We start from the raw sequence: 18780 nt of genomic DNA on the forward strand, positions 1-18780 counted from the left end.
GATCGTTTATTTTTTGAATTTCTTTTTCTTACTCTTTGGTGGTTGGTAAAATAATTCTTAATTCATAATTATTCGTAACTAAGAAATACTTTCAATCTCAGTATTTTCTTTAAATAGTATTAAATAATTTATTCATACAATATCGATTTTATAATAATATTTATTATAATTTGTGTGAAAATTAAAAACGATAAAAAATAAATTCTTTTTCTTTTATTTTCCTATACCTACTTACTTAAGAATAAATGTTATTCAACTGCACATCAATAGGGACTGCAGAAACTGGTCATTATTAAAAGATTGTCCTCTGTGTGTATATGTCGTATTATAATGATTTTTCGGACACACTATTTGCCAGAACCCAGAAAGTCTTGAAAGATTAAAAGGAATTTAATAGCAGTACAATGCCATAAATTTAATATGAATGACGCAGAGTACAGCTGCGAATTGCGGATATCTTTGAGAATGGCGACGAATTGAAAGGTGCCCTGGCGGGGGGAGAGAGTAAGGCGGAAGAGCTTGGCAAAATTGTAAAGTTCTTTAACAGAATTGGAGTGAGGGCCTGATCGGTGGATCCTCTTCTAGATGAGAATAGGCGATATGACAGCGAGTCACAGTCAAAGCCTCGGTAAAATCATAAAACAAAGGAAATTACGAACAAAACACAAAAAACACAAATATTCATAAAAAATATATTATTTATAAAACAAACTAATTATAAAATTGACTTGTGCGTTAGTTGTTAGGTTATTAGAGTGTACAGTGTAATGTCATATTTTGTTTACTTAAATTTTTTAACAACAGGCGCTCACACAACGGAAAAAAATACATATTTAAGTAAATGACATAATATCAGTTGTTCTTCTTCTTCGTTATGACTAAGGATAGTGACCCGTACGATGTAACTATCAACCAGCCTTCCTAACGGATTGGCCCTACTCCTCTCAGCATTCTACGACACGTAATGCATGTGACTACTCAAAGTCTCGTGGCACTCATAAATTGGTGCAACTGTCTAGGAGCGCGGATGATAGAAACCCTCAGTTATATCAATGTTTATCGCTAGACTCAAAGTGTGAAGTGTCTGAGTATAAATAATGTACCTGGAAAAGTGCGCTATTCCACGATCGAAGCGACGAGAATCTTAAAGTAGTAGGTGGAGTAAAAGTGCCATCTGCCCTGCTTTAAAAATCAATAAAAAAATGAATAGTTTTTCAAAATGGACGCCCTAAACATTCTTTTATGTGCGCGCCTGTTTAACATTATTATTAGCCAATAAAGAAAATATTTTCAAAATAAATCACTTTACTTCTGTTGAAATATTATTCTAGTACGCATAGATTTTTATATTACTGTCATCTATTGAGAAATACTATAAGTTAATTAATTTATTATGGAAATCAACCTTTTAACATGAAAAATATCACTACTAAACGGCAGATGTCACAATCAGTACCATATAATTACCTTCTCGTCGTTTCAACCGCGGTATTACCACACCTTTCCAGATACATTCAGTGACGTCCCTAGACAAAATAGCGCCCCTGGGCAACGCACAAAATAACGCCCATTTCTTATACAGTATTCTTTATCAACCGTGCACGTGTCATTTCTGGTCGCCATGGACGTCGAATGACAACGGAAGTAAACTAGACATCACGAACCCGAAATAAAAATATAGTCCCGATAAATCTTTTATTTTAATTCATCGATCCATTTTGTTTCCAATCAGTTGCCGCCCTTCGAGTAACTGCCGCCCCCAAGCGACGCTCAATCTGCCTACCCCTACGGGACGTCACTGGATACATTCCTCGTGCCCAGACACTCGATATTTTGAGCATAGCGTTAAACACTTAAACTGTGTTTCTAGCTGACGGTGTTCATCTACGAATTATTGCAACCCATTGCGTCCATAAATGGTTATGGGTTGTGCGTGGTTTCACTGTTAATATTGTCATTTGTGTCATCTGTACTGTTATGTATTTTGGACATACAGCAGAAGTAATATTCACAATTAATTAAAATTATTTTGTTTTAATTTTTCAAATCTGAACAGTCAATTATTGTCACCAGCTCTGCTTTTGATATAAGAAGATTGATAAAAAAAAATTAGATATCCATGTAAACTCCAATAAATTTGTCTTTCTCAGACATTCCTTGTTCGATGTCATGTCATGGAATATGTCAGCGATTTCCAAGCTGGGAGGCAAGAAATGAAAACAGCGAAAGCGTTTTTAAAAAATTCGAACTTTTTATAAAAAATACTTAAACCCCGACGGCTAAAATTATCAAACATGGAACATGCTTTGCCTACTGATTCTCTGAAAGCTGATTGGCCAAATTCGAAATAAAATTTATTTGTCAAAGTAACCGAATCCAAAGGATTCAAACAATTTAACTTTTTTGAAAATTATGTAATTACAATAATAAAACTAAAGAAGTAATAATAACAGATGAATAATAATATGTCGTACTGAATGTAGGCTACTGAACGTAAAATGAAAATAACCGGCGCGCATAAGTAACCGGAGTGGGGCGCAGGCCGCGGGTGGGCTGCGCGTCTATAGTTATTCTACGTCTATTTTTCGTAACGCTTTTGCGTCTGAGATCATGACATTGAGTAAAACATGATCCATGTTAAAATAAGTTTGACATGTTTCCGTGGAATTAATAGTGAAGCAAACACTACATTATTATTTGGGGTAACATATAAGTTGTAGGTACGTATGCAGTTCATCGTGGGACACTTATTCGTGCGCCGCAGTACGTGAAACATGAGTTCGTATAACATTTTATCAAATGACGAGTTCTTCGTTGAAGATTTCACCGTGGAATACATTTTTGTACGTATCTTACAAAATGCGGCAATATTTTGCAAATAGTACTGTTTCAATTATTAGATTAACACTAACCAGGGGGATGAAAGTTCCATACAGCGAACGTGACCACCTAATACTCAGTTTTCAGAAGAGATGGTAGCACGGTCACACACGAAGTCGCATGATACAAGGCCATTTCAATGACCAATCAGAGCTCACCCATGGTCCAGCCAATCAACATTCGAGCTTTCGATCAGTCTTTTCAAATTTCATGTCAATTCTACATGATATTTTCAAAACAAAAGCAGTCGTCCAAGTGTCAAGTGTCAGAATAATATTGCTGTTCGGTGTTTTTAAACCATATTGATAAAAGGTTTTGCAATCCGATAGCTGATAAAATAAGTTAATGGGTAAGTCTACTTTTATTATATTATGTTTATAGGTATATACAATTGTATGCTCCTTGAAATTTCTTTGCAGTCGTGGTATCGGAATAATGATAGTACTTTCCTATTGTAATTTTAACGTTTGCAAATCTACCAAGGCAAACATAAAAAATAGGTAGGTATATAAAGAAGATTATGTTTGAGTAAATTACGTACCTACCTATATAAAATGTCTATATTATATTTGCGCATTCTTACAAAAGTGTAAATGGCGACCATTGTCATTTTATATTTTGAGATTAGGTAGATTTTAAAATTATTGTTTCAGAATCTACATCAATATGTTGTTGATCGTCAAGCGATGAAAATTTATAAAGAAATCTTTAAGGCCATTGGACCCGTTTTTTCCTGTCTTCTCAGAATCGTGGAAATGGCAAGGACGTTTAACACGAATCGACACATAATAAACACTTTATTTATTTAAAATCTAATAAATTATATTCAAATAAAACTTTTTGTGTCATTAAAATTTTCTGATTCGCTTTACTTTTTAAAATAAATGACAAATAGTCAGTCCTGTTTTCGAAATTGGCCAAAACGACTGTCACGCCACAGTAAATTTTTGAACTTAATAATGGTTTTGCAGGTATATATTGTATGAAATAAATGGGTAAAATAATACATTTGATTGATTAACTTACGTATTTTTTTTAATATCAGAAAAATAAATATTTTAAAGCCATTTTAGTTTGAGTATACATCAGCCAATTTTGAATGATTTTTTCTCACAGAATAATATATACTGCACAATAAAAATATTTTTTTATTATAATATAACATTCAAGTAATACTATAAATAATAATTAACAATGAAAAAATAAATAAAACCCTATAAATTCGGTACAATTAATGACGCTATATTACCAAAACACGTCGTACGTTTTCATGTATTTATCCTATTTTCAGACAATTTAGAAATATAATTATTTTGAAAAATTACCAAAAAGAGACCATTTGATTGATTAATCCATATAATTTTTCTAATTTCTTATTTCTAACCTTAGTAGGCTTCTGAATTTCAACGGGTGATGACGTCTTTTTTTCCAAAATTTTATCCGTCGCGAACAGTATTTTAACTCATAGAAAAATGACCTTTACTCGCATTGCAGTAACAATCAAATTGGCAAGACCACATGACGTAGACCAGGTGTTATAATTTGTGTTGACAAATTAAACATCATAAAATACCACTGAATGTTAAACTGAGAAAAATGTAGTTATATTATATTATTTATTATCTTGTAATACAAATGGTTGCAGCATGTGAGATATTGTAAGATAATTGAATCTTATAACCACGATGGCTACAAAGAAGTCCTAAAGGTATTCGTTCGGTGCAACATTTATAAAAAAAAATATTTTGGACTTGAGCAGTTTAGATAAAATATAGGTGGACTTTAATTATTTTGATAAATACCTACTTAGTTGGGCTTTAAGCGATTTGAAAAACTTTGCATGTACTTAATACAGTTTTTATGTACCTGGGTGGCCATGTTTTGTTATTTTCAAAGGGACGTATCCAGGAGTATGTTTATTGGCATTATCAATAGAAACAAAATTACATTATTTTTCAAGGTCTATTTCTTATCGATCTTAAGTGGTTTATGTCACAAATAGTAAATTTGTAGAAAATTTAAAGTAAAATACGTTTTCGAATGCTGTCATAGTAATGGCCACTGAAACATGTGTCATAATTTTCCTAATCGTCAAAATAATAATAAAATAAGTGTTTTGGGGCACAAAATCACTTATATGTTTTATGATGTATGTATTTTTCAGATGGTTTGTGGTAAAATCTTTTTTTTTCATACTGCCACAATTTAACTATTCATAATTAATTGTTTGTTAAATTTTTCATTGTGCACTTTGACTCAATAGGTAGGTGATAAAGTTGTTACCTTACTTTATTGTATTTATTTATTGTTAAGTGAGAATTAGCTGCTTTCGTTGTCAGTGTATATTTGATGAGTGCGCATCCTGACGATGTCGAAAGGCGAAACCAGGATCGCATAAAACGACTCAAATGAAATAGTACAAAACTTTTAGAATATAATATATTTAATGCCGAGTTGAATTGAATGGAATCACCTTAGGAATTTATTAGTAATTATTTAACTCAAGTAAAACATATATTGAGGTAAGAACCTATTTCATTGAATAATAAAAACAATATTACTCTTCACATCACAAGTGACAAGATTTATATGAATTGTGTATTGCCTGAACTCGTTGATCCTAGACTAACACGGTGGATGGATATAAGAAACCCTCAATATAATAATTATCAAGTTAACAATTAATATCTATCAATATAATAATATCAATTATCAATTAATAGCTATTAATAGAAAAGAAAATAAAATTATAAAAAAAAAACAATTTATAATGGTTATTCTAATACATTGCATACCGTTAAACCTATACACTAATTAAGGAACCAATTATTAATTTTCTATACACTAATGTTCCGAAATCCTCCGCGGCGACCAAAACGTACTGCCGTCAAATACACGCTATTATAATAATTGTTTCTTAAATCATAATTGTTGTGTACTAAATTTAAAAAAAACGTTCCTCGACAATTATTCATTGAATTGCTTTCTTTTATGAGTAATTTTTTTATAATTTAATAAAAACGCAATAATAACAGAAATCTTTCATGTCATCTTGTGAATGTTTTAAACTTATAATGTGTAATGTTAGCTTATGAAAATGAATACAATTATTATATTTGTTTACACTTTCGTGTTTTTTAGTACTTATTAGATTTTTTTTTGAAAAATATTTGCACTGAATTTGAACCTACAATATGATAGGTTCAAGAAAAGGTGTCACTTCACAGATTCAGCATATCAATAATATGAGGTTCTTATTTAGAGGTCTACTATTTTTATTCTACCGACTACAAAAATGTTTATAAAATTTGTTAGGAAAAAAATATTATTAATTCAACACTTTTAAAACCTCTGATTTCGTATCTACTACGCGAGACGCCGAGCGAAGCGATTTTTGTTTTTTTACTTTGATATGCGCTTCGAGTATTGTTATTTTTTATGGCGCTTATGTCAAATTTGATTCTTGCGAATAAACCCATACGCCTTAAGCTACACGATATATGAAATAATTAATGAAGTCATCAATCTGACAGGAAGTGCTGACAAATAATTTCCATGGTGGGAGTGCATTACTATTATTATTATTACATAATTATGTCCTCATTAATTTATATTGTTACTCATAATTTGTCAATATGATTATCATTGCAATAAAGTGTACCTATCTCAATTGCAATATCGACTTTTATTCATTTTTGTCACAATTTCGTTTTTATAATTATAAATACGAGGGTGGGTCAATAAGTCCTTAGAAAAGCCGACAAGTGGCGCGACTAGTACTGTAAGCGGTTTGTTTTCATGCAGCGGCACTACCGATTCAGTATGCTGCGAAGTTTCAATCAGATTGGTCGGGTTGTTGTGTGTTTTTCGTACATTTAAAAAAAAATTTGCTTGTGGAAAATGGAAAAATGGAAAATGGAGAAAATTGAGTTTAGAGCTGTTATTAAACATTTTAATATAAAAGGGTTAACAGCAAAGGAAATAAAAAATGAGTTGGATTTAGTTCACGGCATATCTGCTCCTTCACTTGCAACTATTTATAACTGGTTAAATGAATTTAAACGTGGTCGTACATCAACAAAGGATGAACCACGCTCATGACGTCCTGTAGAGGTGACTACACCAGATATGATCAATAAAATCCACGATATGGTGTTAAGTGACCGAAGATTAAAGTTGAGTGAGATAATTGAGGTTACAGGGATCTCAAAAGGTAGCGTCATTTCTATTTTACATGACAAATTGGGCATGAAAAATATTTCTGCAAGATGGGTGCCGCGTTTGCTCACAGTCGACAATAAACGCAATAGGGTGGTGGCCTCTAAAGCCCTGTTGTCGCTCATGCAACGCAATCCGGATGAATTTTTTCGTCGCTTTGTGACTGTAGATGAAACATGGATACACCACTATACTCCCGAGATGAAAGAACAGTCAAAGCAGTGGATTGCGAAGACAAACCATGTCCAAAGAAGGCGAAAACCGTAAAATCAGCTGGTAAGGTTATGGCTACTGTATTTTGAGATGCACGTGAAATTATTTTCGTTGACTATTTGGAAAAAGGAAAAACAATAACAGGGGATTATTATGCATCTTTATTGGACCAGCTAAAAAACGAAATTGAAGAAAAATGGCCTCATTTAAACAGGAAAAAAATCCTCTTTCATCAAGACAATGCCCGTGTTCACACATGTTTACGATCAATGGCAAGAATTGAAGTTTGAATTGGTCGACCACCCACCGTATTCGCCAGATTTAGCCCCCAGTGACTTTTTCCTTTTCCCAAACTTAAAAAAATGGCTAAGTGGACAACGTTTTTTTTCAAATGAAGAAGTCATCGATCGGACAAATGCTTATTTTGAGGACCTTCCGAAAACTTGTTTTTCTGACGGTTTAAAAAAAATTGAGAAACGTCTAACCAAGTGTATTGAGCTCCAAGGAGATTATGTTGAGAAATAAAAAAAAAATACAAAAATAAAAACTGTTTTAATGCTTTTTTCTAAGGAATTATTGACCCACCCTCGTACTTTTTTGGGTTCGGATCTATGGTTCTGTCATAGCCAAAACTTCTAGTCACGCCAATAGATGGTGCCAATTATAGGGGGCATCTTCTTGTATGGAACTTACGAATCTATATATATAATATATATATTATATATATACGTCTGTTATCTATGACCCTAACCTAACCTTGTAATGACATCTCATAAAATTTGCCACATGTTGTAGCATACGTACAAATAGTATTCTGCACGGTGAAAATAAATGTTCAACGAAGAACTCGTCATTTGATTAAATGTTCCACGAACTCATGTTTCACGTAGTGCGGCGCACGAATAAGACGTGTCCTGCGGTGAACTGTTTACGTACGAATTTCCGGATAAGATTATTTGGATGGTTTGCAGAATGCTCTTTTCATATTATTTCGAAGATCTTGATTTTTGCATAGTTCGCTCGGATACAGAATCCATTTGTCGATGAACAAAATGATTGAATTATCATGAGATACCTCATTGAAACAAAAATTTCTAGAAACCCTTGTTCAAATTTGGTAAAAACGAAGTGAATAATAATAAAATTATAATACTTTGTCAAGTAAAGCAATGCAATGCTATTATTTGTAACATCATATTTATAGGAAACGGAATTTTCTGAATCAGCTGCAATGTAATCCAAATATCCAGCCCATTTTGTGGTAGAAAAAGAGCTACGAGTAGCACTATCCTCAACGACACCTAGGTTTTGATAAACTTTGTGCTAATAAACAAGCAAATCTATTGCATTAAAACAAATTAATTTTAAAATGAATATTAATTTTATATGTATAGCAGTGGTGAGGGGTGGAGGTAGGCTGTTAAGATTCGACAAAAATAGTGCACACTAAACTTTGTCAACCATACTTATTTGTTTTCATTGAACTAAGAATACAATTTGTTGATGATGCTGGTTAGTTATTAAAATTCAATTAAACTATGCCTAAGCAAACCATAATATTATAGGTACGCTATGGACGACCTGACAAAAATTGTACACATTTTTTCAGTCATACTTATTGTATTCATACTTATAGGTGGTGTTGATTAACAAAACTATAGTCAATAAAAAATATTTGTTTATATATAAAATAATAATATCTAAAATAATGTATGGGTTGATGGTATAATTTTAGACATTTTAAAGATAAATGAATAGTTTTTACTATTATCGACAATGGCTTGGATTATGCAGGGTTAATTGAATTTTAAAAGCTAACAAACACTAACTAAATATCGTAGCTTAGTTCAATGAAAACAATAATACGTATGACTGACAAAGTTGAGTGTGCACTATTTATGTCGGATCTAAACAGCCTTCTTCCACCCTTCACCACTGATATTTATAATAGTAAAACCTTGTTATTATTCTGTCAAAAACGTTTTTTTTTTTTACTTTTTGTATTCATACATTTTTATAATTTAAAAATGTGTCTCTATTATTTTATAAAATGAAAGAGGGGGGTGCAGTAACATTAATATTGGAAACCATTGGTATAATTTGTGAAGTCAATAGTGGAAACTCAAAATAACAATTTAAAATATATTTATTTTCATATTTACAAAAAATGAAACAATATACATATTTTACAAACAATAAAAATGATAAATCTAATATAAAAATGTTCAACATTCTTACTAAATAAAATAATAATATAATATATAAATAAATACAGAATCAAAAATACATATTTTATAATATCACACAAAATAAATAAATACATTAAATAATACAATATTGATAATTACAATATACATATATATGATATAAATAGATAAATATTCCCATCACCCGTAAAAAATATATATATATAATATATAAGTATGTAATATGTATAATATAATATAATATAAATGAATGAAAAAAGGAATTCATAGGAAAATAATTCTTGTCTTTTTTGACAGTATATTAGAACTGATTCACAGCCAAATTTCAATCAAAAAAATATTTTAATTTATATAAATATATATTTATTAAATATATACCAAAGTCAATCGCTGTATTTCATTGTCGTCGCTTGAAACATCTTGAATATCAAGATTCTTCATTGTTTACTGAAAAAAGAAAGAAAAAATAATATTAGGATAATAAAATTATTATACTGTGGAGGCCCATATGATCCTATTAGGATCGGACATGGTCGAAGAAAAAAAAAATATTATTCTTTTACTGTAGAAAACTTTTATACTAACGTATAAATTATATTAACGTTATTGTTAACCACTGCCTAAATTAGAGCCCCCTACGATAAAAATAATAATTACAAGATAAAAAGAACTTTTTATATACTTACAAAGTTTTTAAATTTTCTGTTGAATTATTAAGCTCAATATGTTCAAATTTGTACTTGATATGAAGTAAATAAAAAACAAATATAGAATACTGAAATGTCATTTTGATTTCCATAGTAACGCACGTACATAATATTAATAATTTAGTTGCTAGGACCACCCCCTTAGTAACCAATAATAGTGGATTGGATTATGGATTTCTTCCGAAATAACTTTTTATACAAAACAGAATTAACCGAAAATGAAATCAATTTTACTTAAAGATGGCTAAAAGTATTAACTATCTGAATACGATACAGCATCATTTTTTAATTGATTTTGGGGTTAGTTATGTTTGCTACAAATTACAGGATCATTTGCAGCGAACTTCACACTACTGCTATGACATTTATTTGACAATTTTCAGGGCATATAAAAAGACTATCTATCGCGTTGAATAGATAAGCAAGGAATACTTCTATACTTGTTACATTATACCTACTGTCAAATTTGTTTAAAAAATTTTAAAATAGCACTCGATTGAGTAACCACGGCGGACAAAAAAACAGCATCCATTTTGTGTGTCAGAAAACTAAAATGGCAACTGTATAATGTTAATTTTTGTCGAGTTTACCAACCCAACGATACTTTATATTTTTCCCACCTAAATAATTTCAAATGTTATATCATAAATAACGTCTAAAGGATGTATCTATAGTCTAAGGTCTAAAGCTTCTTTTATTAATAACTATAGTCAAAATTGTTTGATACGTGCATTATATAATATATGACAGTAAAATATGATTGGAAGATCTTTCCAATGGACTTCTAATAACATCTTACGTAATATATTTACAATGATTTTATTATGTATTTCTTGATAATGCTGTAATAAAGTCCACCCTTCTTATTTGAGAAAATCTATGAACGTCGAAAAAATAACATATTATGTTCATGAGTATGTTTTGTTGGATTGTAGGTATTCATTGACTGCATGCCTTTCTGTCATACGAGGGAAATATTCACAATTATTTTACTCACGTGTTTGCCACATGGTGGTTTTCCTCCGCCAGAAGAACTACTGGAAGAACTGCCGCTTGAAGAACTCGACCCGCCTTTGCCTCCTGAACTGCTACTGGATGCACTTCCGGATGAGCTGCTTGATCCTCCCTTTCCACCCGAAGAGCTACTAGATCCACTTCCGGATGAGCTGCTTGATCCTCCCTTTCCACCCGAAGAGCTACTAGATCCACTTCCGGATGAGCTACTTGAACCGCCTCCTGAAGAACTGCTACTTGATCCGCTGCTGGAACTACTGCTTGAGCCTCCCTTTCCACATGTCCCACCGCCAGATGAACTGCTTGATCCACTTCCAGACGAGCTACTTGATCCTCCCTTTCCGCCAGAAGAGCTGCTTGATCCACTTCCCGAGGAGCTACTTGATCCTCCCTTTCCACCAGAAGAACTACTTGACCCACTTCCTGATGAAGAGCTAGATCCTCCTTTACCTCCTGATGAGCTACTAGATCCACTTCCAGATGAACTACTTGAACCGCCTCCTCCAGATGAGCTGCTTGATCCACTTCCAGATGAGCTGCTAGATCCTCCCTTTCCTCCAGAACTACTGCTTGATCCACTTCCTGAAGAGCTGCTTGATCCACCCTTTCCGCCTGATGAACTACTGGAACCGCTACCAGATGAGCTACTTGATCCTCCCTTTCCACCCGATGAACTACTGGATCCACTCCCAGATGAACTGCTTGATCCGCCACTACCAGACGAACTGCTCGACCCGCTGGATGAACTACTGCTGGATCCACCTTTACCGCATGATCCACTACCAGATGAACTGCTTGAACCGCTTCCAGATGAACTACTAGATCCACCCTTTCCACCAGAGCTGCTGCTTGATCCACTTCCAGACGAGCTACTTGATCCTCCACTTCCTCCAGAGCTGCTGCTCGATCCACTTCCAGATGAGCTACTTGATCCACCCTTTCCACCAGAGCTGCTGCTTGATCCACTTCCAGATGAGCTACTTGATCCACCCTTTCCACCAGAGCTGCTGCTTGATCCACTTCCAGATGAGCTACTTGATCCACCCTTTCCACCAGAGCTGCTGCTTGATCCACTTCCAGATGAGCTACTTGATCCACCCTTTCCACCAGAAGAGCTGCTTGATCCACTTCCAGATGAGCTACTTGATCCTCCCTTTCCACCAGAAGAGCTGCTTGAACTACTCCCAGAGGAACTGCTTGATCCACCAGATCCAGACGAACTACTGGAACCACTTCCAGATGAGCTGCTTGACCCGCCGCCACTGGAAGAACTACTAGATCCACTACTAGAGCTGCTACTGCTTCCACCACCACTGCTTGGCTTGGTTGGTTTTGTCATAGGTTTGCTCGTTGTTGTCGTCGTCGTTGTCGTCGTTGTTGTAGTATCAGGAGCGCATGTTGTCGTCGTTGTTGTAGTATCAGGAGCGCATGTTGTAGTTGTTGTTGTGTCTGGTATGCAAGTGGTAGTTGTAGGTGCACAAGTAGTAGTGGTCGTTGTAGGCTCACAAGTGGTCGTTGTAGGAGGTGCACAAGTGGTAGTGGTAGTTGTCGTCGTAGGTTCAGTAGTGGTCGTTGTCGGTGCACAAGTGGTAGTGGTCGTTGTAGGTTCACAAGTCGTCGTTGTAGGAGGCTCACAAGTGGTAGTTGTAGTGGTCGTCGTAGGTTCAGTAGTGGTCGTTGTGGGTGCACAAGTAGTAGTTGTAGTTGTAGGTTCACAAGTGGTCGTTGTAGGAGGTGCACAAGTGGTAGTGGTGGTTGGTTCAGGGGCGCAAGTTGTTGTTGTGGTTGTTGTAGATGTAGTTGTAGTTTTAGTGGTTTTGGGCTTTCCACCGCCTCCACCACTAGAACTACTGCTTGAACTGCTTGAGGATGAACTGCTTGATCCACCTCCAGAAGAACTACTTGATCCACTTCCAGATGAAGAGCTAGATCCTCCTTTTCCACCTGACGAGCTACTAGAGCCACTTCCAGATGAAGAGCTAGATCCTCCTTTGCCACCTGATGAGCTACTAGAGCCACTTCCAGATGAAGAGCTAGATCCTCCTTTGCCGCCTGATGAGCTACTGGAGCCACTTCCAGATGAACTGCTTGATCCGCCACTACCAGATGAACTGCTTGAACCGCTTCCAGATGAGCTACTTGATCCACCCTTTCCACCAGAGCTGCTGCTTGATCCACTTCCAGATGAGCTACTTGATCCTCCTTTTCCACCAGAAGAGCTGCTTGAACCGCTTCCAGAGGAACTGCTTGATCCACCAGATCCACCTGATGAACTTGAACCGCTTCCAGAAGAGCTGCTGGATCCGCCACTTCCAGATGAACTACTAGAGCCACTGGAAGATGAAGAACTCGCACCTGCTTTACCGCCACATCCTTTTCCTCCAGAACTACTGCTCGAGCTACTTCCAGATGAGCTACTTGATCCTCCACTTCCTCCAGAGCTGCTGCTTGATCCACTTCCAGATGAGCTACTTGATCCTCCTTTTCCACCAGAAGAGCTGCTTGAACCGCTTCCAGAGGAACTGCTTGATCCACCAGATCCACCTGATGAACTTGAACCGCTTCCAGAAGAGCTGCTGGATCCGCCACTTCCAGATGAACTACTAGAGCCACTGGAAGATGAAGAACTCGCACCTCCTTTACCGCTACATCCTTTTCCTCCAGAACTACTGCTCGAGCTACTTCCAGAAGAAGCGCTCGAACCGCCGGCTCCGGATGAGCTACTGGATCCACTTCCAGATGAACTACTGGAACCTTTCTTTCCTCCAGAGCTGCTGCTAGATCCGCTTCCAGAAGAACTGCTAGAGCCTCCTTTACCACCACTAGAGCTCGAGCTTCCGGAGCCGCTACTCGAGGAACTTCCCCCAGAGCCACTGCTACTGCTAGAGCTACCACTTGAGCTGGAACTGGAAGATGGAGCTTCTCCCTTTCCACAAGGTTTCGGCATCGGGTAGGCATTTAGGCACTGAAAAATTCAAATAATACAGTACAGACTCACAACTACATAATGACATTAGAATATGATATCAGCACAATCTTTTAGAGAATATGTGTATTAATAATTATTAAGGCTCTAAGTACCAAAAAGTAGTATTGCCTGTGGTTACAAAATACTGAGTCATTGCAGTAAAATTGCACGAAGCAGACCTTTTGAAAAATGTGGTTTCACAGTATGAAGCAATCTCGGTAGCTTCCATAATTTTAGAAATTAAGAACTCGCGAGTGTCAACACATCGTCGTCAGCCATTTTATATTCAATGCCGTTGACTACTGCAGTGGTATTTACACCATTATAAATAAATAAAACACGCAAACGGACTTACAAAGTCCCAGATTTAAATATTTTGCTGTATTTTTTTGACTTGCTTGTGGCACTTAGACCAAAGTTGATGTTATTGGCGTTGGTATATAGTAACGTCACATTATCTATAAATTTATTTAAGTATATTATTATTATTTTTTGGTACTTAGCGCCTTAATTAATATCCGTTCTCATTATGATGTCGTAGTTTTATAAACGGGATCCAAGTATTAGCCGCTTTTAAAAGAGGGAGATATTTTTAAAAATATTACGGCGCTTACTAGTAGATTCCTTCTCTAGATCCAAACATATATTAAAAACACGCAAAGTCGTCACACCCACGGCGTCAGAAGAAAACACTCAGCTACTCATCCATTACGAGTGCATTATCTCCAGGGTCTAGGACGATTTGGCACCGGACAACTGGCCGCCACGGAATTCGAAAATGAATAGACGTTAGGTACTTATAGGTACTTTAAAAAAAAATATTCAATATTATTATTTATACTTCAATGATTATATTATGATTTAATAGTTGGTAAGAATGTAAATATGCAGACGTAAACAATGATTTAATCGTGCATATGTTTGAGTTCCAACGAAAAAAGAGTTTTTTTATTTTATAAAAAGCCTTAGGCATGGTAATTCTCAATCCGCGATAAAGAATACATTATGTTAAGAGCAAAATGAATTCAAACTACTAAGTAGTAGATAGAAACTGATTAAAATACCTCGTCTACACGTGTCTACGACAGTGCGGCGTCCAATTGTCCGGAGGCCAATCGTCCCATTCCCTTATATCCACATATAATATAGGTTTATGTACATAAGGGGTATTTTCTGATTAAAGTATTTTTATACTTTTATATTATATTGTCGTGTTCTACCCGTGCTCACGTATGGCTACGAGACGTGAACCCTCAATACGAGAAATGCCCAAAGTCTAAGAGTCACCCAGCGAGGCATGGAGAGGTGTAAGTTGGGCATCACACGAAAGGACCGTAAGAGAAACGAATGGGTTAGGAAGCAGACAGGAATACGCGATGATATAGACGTTGCCAAACAGCTGAAATGGAGATGGGCGGGGCACATTTCTCACCGAAAGGCCGCTGGACAAACGCCGTCATCCAGTGGTACCAAAGGGGCACAAAACGGCTACAGGGTCGCCCTTAAAGCCGCTGGATTAATAAACTGGTAAAGTTCGGCGGAAATACGTGGCAGCGAATGACACAGATCGAGAGAGTTGGAAGAAGCTTGGAGAGGCCTTCATCCAGCAGTGGATTGACCCCGGCTGATGATGATGATATTGTCGTCTCCGGAAACTTGTATGTATACAGTTTGCTGTATAACACTTCACCGTAAAATGTTGTATCGGAAATATATGGCCGTATATTTAAGACCGTCCAACCTCTTTGGGTCGTATAGTACTGACATAAAATTGATGTCTGAATAAAACACGGTTCTTGTCGGTTTACACTTTACAGGAAGCCAGCAGCAAATTAATTTTGAAAATAGCCGATATACTGGATTATTTGTTAGGTTAAGTTTTCATTTTTAAATTGAGTGGTTCACAAGCATAGTGGTTCAAGTAGTCCATTCTGGTTATTTTTGAGTAAGCTAGGTTCAAATATAATATTTGAGTATTCTTTATTCTGTAAAGGTATGATTTCCATTACATAATAATGTACTTAAATGTACTCAAAATAACACTTTAATCTTGCCAAAATCAGCTATGAAAATTGAATTGACGTTCATTTTGAATCTAATAAAATTGGAGACCGTATAGTATACGGTAATCTCTTTCCGATAAGAAAGCTCACGGTGAACTGTGCCACGGTGAAATGTTTTACGTATAATTTACATGTAACCATTCCAAATTCAAAACGCATTACTTTGATGGGTACTTACTCATTTTATACAAAATTTAAAAAAAGAAACTCAAATGGACATCTTCAACTGAAAATATCCCCTTGGAGGCGGACGAAACCGGTCCAAATTTATTAAATAATAAAAGTGGAATAAGTACCTACTAAAAAAATTGCATTTTATTAAATTAATCAATAATACAATGCAGTTCCACCATGAATTATTGACAGTTAGCACAATAAAAGAAACCAGACATTTCCGTATATACTTGAATTATTAATGATTACTCCCAGAAAGGTTTATTCGATCTTACATTAAAACATTTTCGACTTACTTATGTTTTATTTTTGCTGTATTATAAATGTAAGAGTTCTCAACATCGAATGGCATTATTAACTCAAAACCTCAAAATTTTGAGTTGTTTCCCAATATAAATAGCATTGGCGAAGGGTGGAGGTAGGCTACTACCTAAGGTCCGACAAAAGTAGTGCACATCAAACTTTATCAGCCAAACGTTTTCATTTAACTCAGACTACAATTTGTAGATAGTGTTTGTTTGTTTTTTTTATTCAATTAAGCCCTGCGTAAACCAAACCATAATAGTTTAGGTATGCTATGGGTGATCCGACAAAAATAGTACACACTTTTTCAGTCATACTTATGCGTTTTCGTTGAATTAAGAATACATATTATTACATATTATTATAGTGTTTTTTTTTTAATTTTAAGTTTTTTTTTAAAATTAAATAACCCTGCCTAAACCAAACCATAATTGATAGAAAAAATTCTTCTTTCTACAAAATATCTAAAATTATGTATGGTTTATGTAATGCAATAACTTTAGATATTTTACAGATAAAATAATATTTCTTGACTATTATGATCTATTATCATTTGAATTAGGCAAGATTTATTTGAATTTAAAAAACTATCAATCACTATCTGCATATTATTGTAGTCTTTGATCAATGAAAACAAATGCGTTTGACTGACAAAGTTTAGTGTGCACTATTTATGTTGGATCTTAACATCCTTTGCCACTGCCACGTATTCGTTGGTAAATCTATAACATCAGAATTCTCATTCTACTCACTTCTAAATAATCACTTAGAGCCAGAGGAAAACTATATTGACTCCAATTTATATAAGCTGGCGTACACGTCATCGTGTCGCTAGCGTCGCATTGACGGTGGAGTTGGCGGGGGGCAACACCAGTGTTGCCAACCATACTATAATTATAGTATTTTTACTATAATTTTGGTCTGCGTACCATGTACGATATAAAATAGGTATAGTATGCCCAAAATACTATAATTTTGAATATCGGAAAAAATATGTAAAAAGTACTATAATTTAGATATTTCCGTTCGATGAATTGGTGCAAAATACTATAATTTCGCAATATAAGATTTGGGGAACTTGGAAAAAAAATGCTCGAAAAACGTAAAAAATCCCTTGACTTGAAATGAAATTTCTTGAATTTTTCGGTAAGCATTTTTGGTCGGAAGAGGTACCTAAATAAAAAGGGATCTCGGAGTTTCTGAAATTTTCCATTATTTTTTTTCTGTGAAACGAAAACCCTATACATTTTCAACAGATGACAACGCGTACTATATTTTTTCCCCAAATACTATAATTTTAGAGGCTCTGTCCTATAATTCCACTTTGAAAAGATGGCAACACTGGGACGGACGTAAGTGTTAAGATGCTGAAGCGGGGGAATTTAGGAATTTAGTTTCACTAGTCCATAAAAGAACCGTGATGACGTGTACGTCAGCTTATAGAAATCGGTCTCTAGGAGGAGTTCAAGATCCACACCGGGTTGTAGAGCCAAGTTAAACTTTCGACTTACGTGAATAGCCACCAGGCACAACACGAAAAACAGTCCGAACTTGAGCGACATCTTGGCTGTCGACAGTACACAGCAGGTAATGTTAAGGGTCCTCTTCAGCTGAGATCAACTTAGGGCCAGTTGATCTGGTTGATTGACGACTTTGCAGAGGAATTCAGCGCTTTTAAACGAGCTAATCTTTGATTGATCAGATGGTTAATATCTGTTAGCATCTCGAAGCGTTTTGTATTTGCTCATGCAAGATGGTTTGAAACCGTCAATTAAGCAAACATATTTTATGCAAACTCTTATTGTATATATATTATATCTGTTCTGTGTCTACTAATTGATTTATAGGCTACGTTTTTTTTTGTATTTCTTAAATATGATTTTAACACCTACGAGATGTACGTATTTAGGGAGTGTATTGACTATGTTGCAAGACAGGGCTGGTTCAGTCCCGTACGTTCCCTTCTCTCCCTGTCACATTTTCACAACGTTTTCTGGGGCGGATCAGTGACGTCCCATGGGAGTAGGCAGATT

General features: G+C 35.2%; 1 protein-coding gene across 2 annotated transcripts; it reads right to left on the bottom strand.

Moving 5' to 3' along the window:
• Positions 1 to 9824: 9824 nt before the first annotated feature.
• On the bottom strand, positions 9825 to 18396 carry LOC147076476 (uncharacterized). Of its 2 annotated transcripts, XM_085940296.1 has the most exons (4): positions 18259 to 18396; positions 11906 to 14204; positions 11223 to 11851; positions 9825 to 9965 (listed from the first exon to the last, which is right to left on the bottom strand). In XM_085940296.1, the coding sequence occupies exons 1-4, from the start codon at positions 18307 to 18309 to the stop codon at positions 9963 to 9965; spliced, it is 2982 nt and encodes a 993-aa protein (XP_085796422.1). In that variant the 5' UTR covers positions 18310 to 18396; the 3' UTR covers positions 9825 to 9962. The 2 variants fall into 2 exon arrangements, with proteins under 2 accessions (XP_085796422.1, XP_085796421.1); XM_085940295.1 differs by having other exon boundaries at positions 11223 to 14204.
• Positions 18397 to 18780: the final 384 nt, after the last annotated feature.

The sequence above is a fragment of the Rhyacophila brunnea genome, unplaced genomic scaffold (genome assembly GCF_057557595.1).
Source record: "Rhyacophila brunnea isolate RB1 unplaced genomic scaffold, BYU_Rbru_1.0 scaffold_13, whole genome shotgun sequence".
NCBI lineage: Eukaryota > Metazoa > Arthropoda > Insecta > Trichoptera > Rhyacophilidae > Rhyacophila > Rhyacophila brunnea.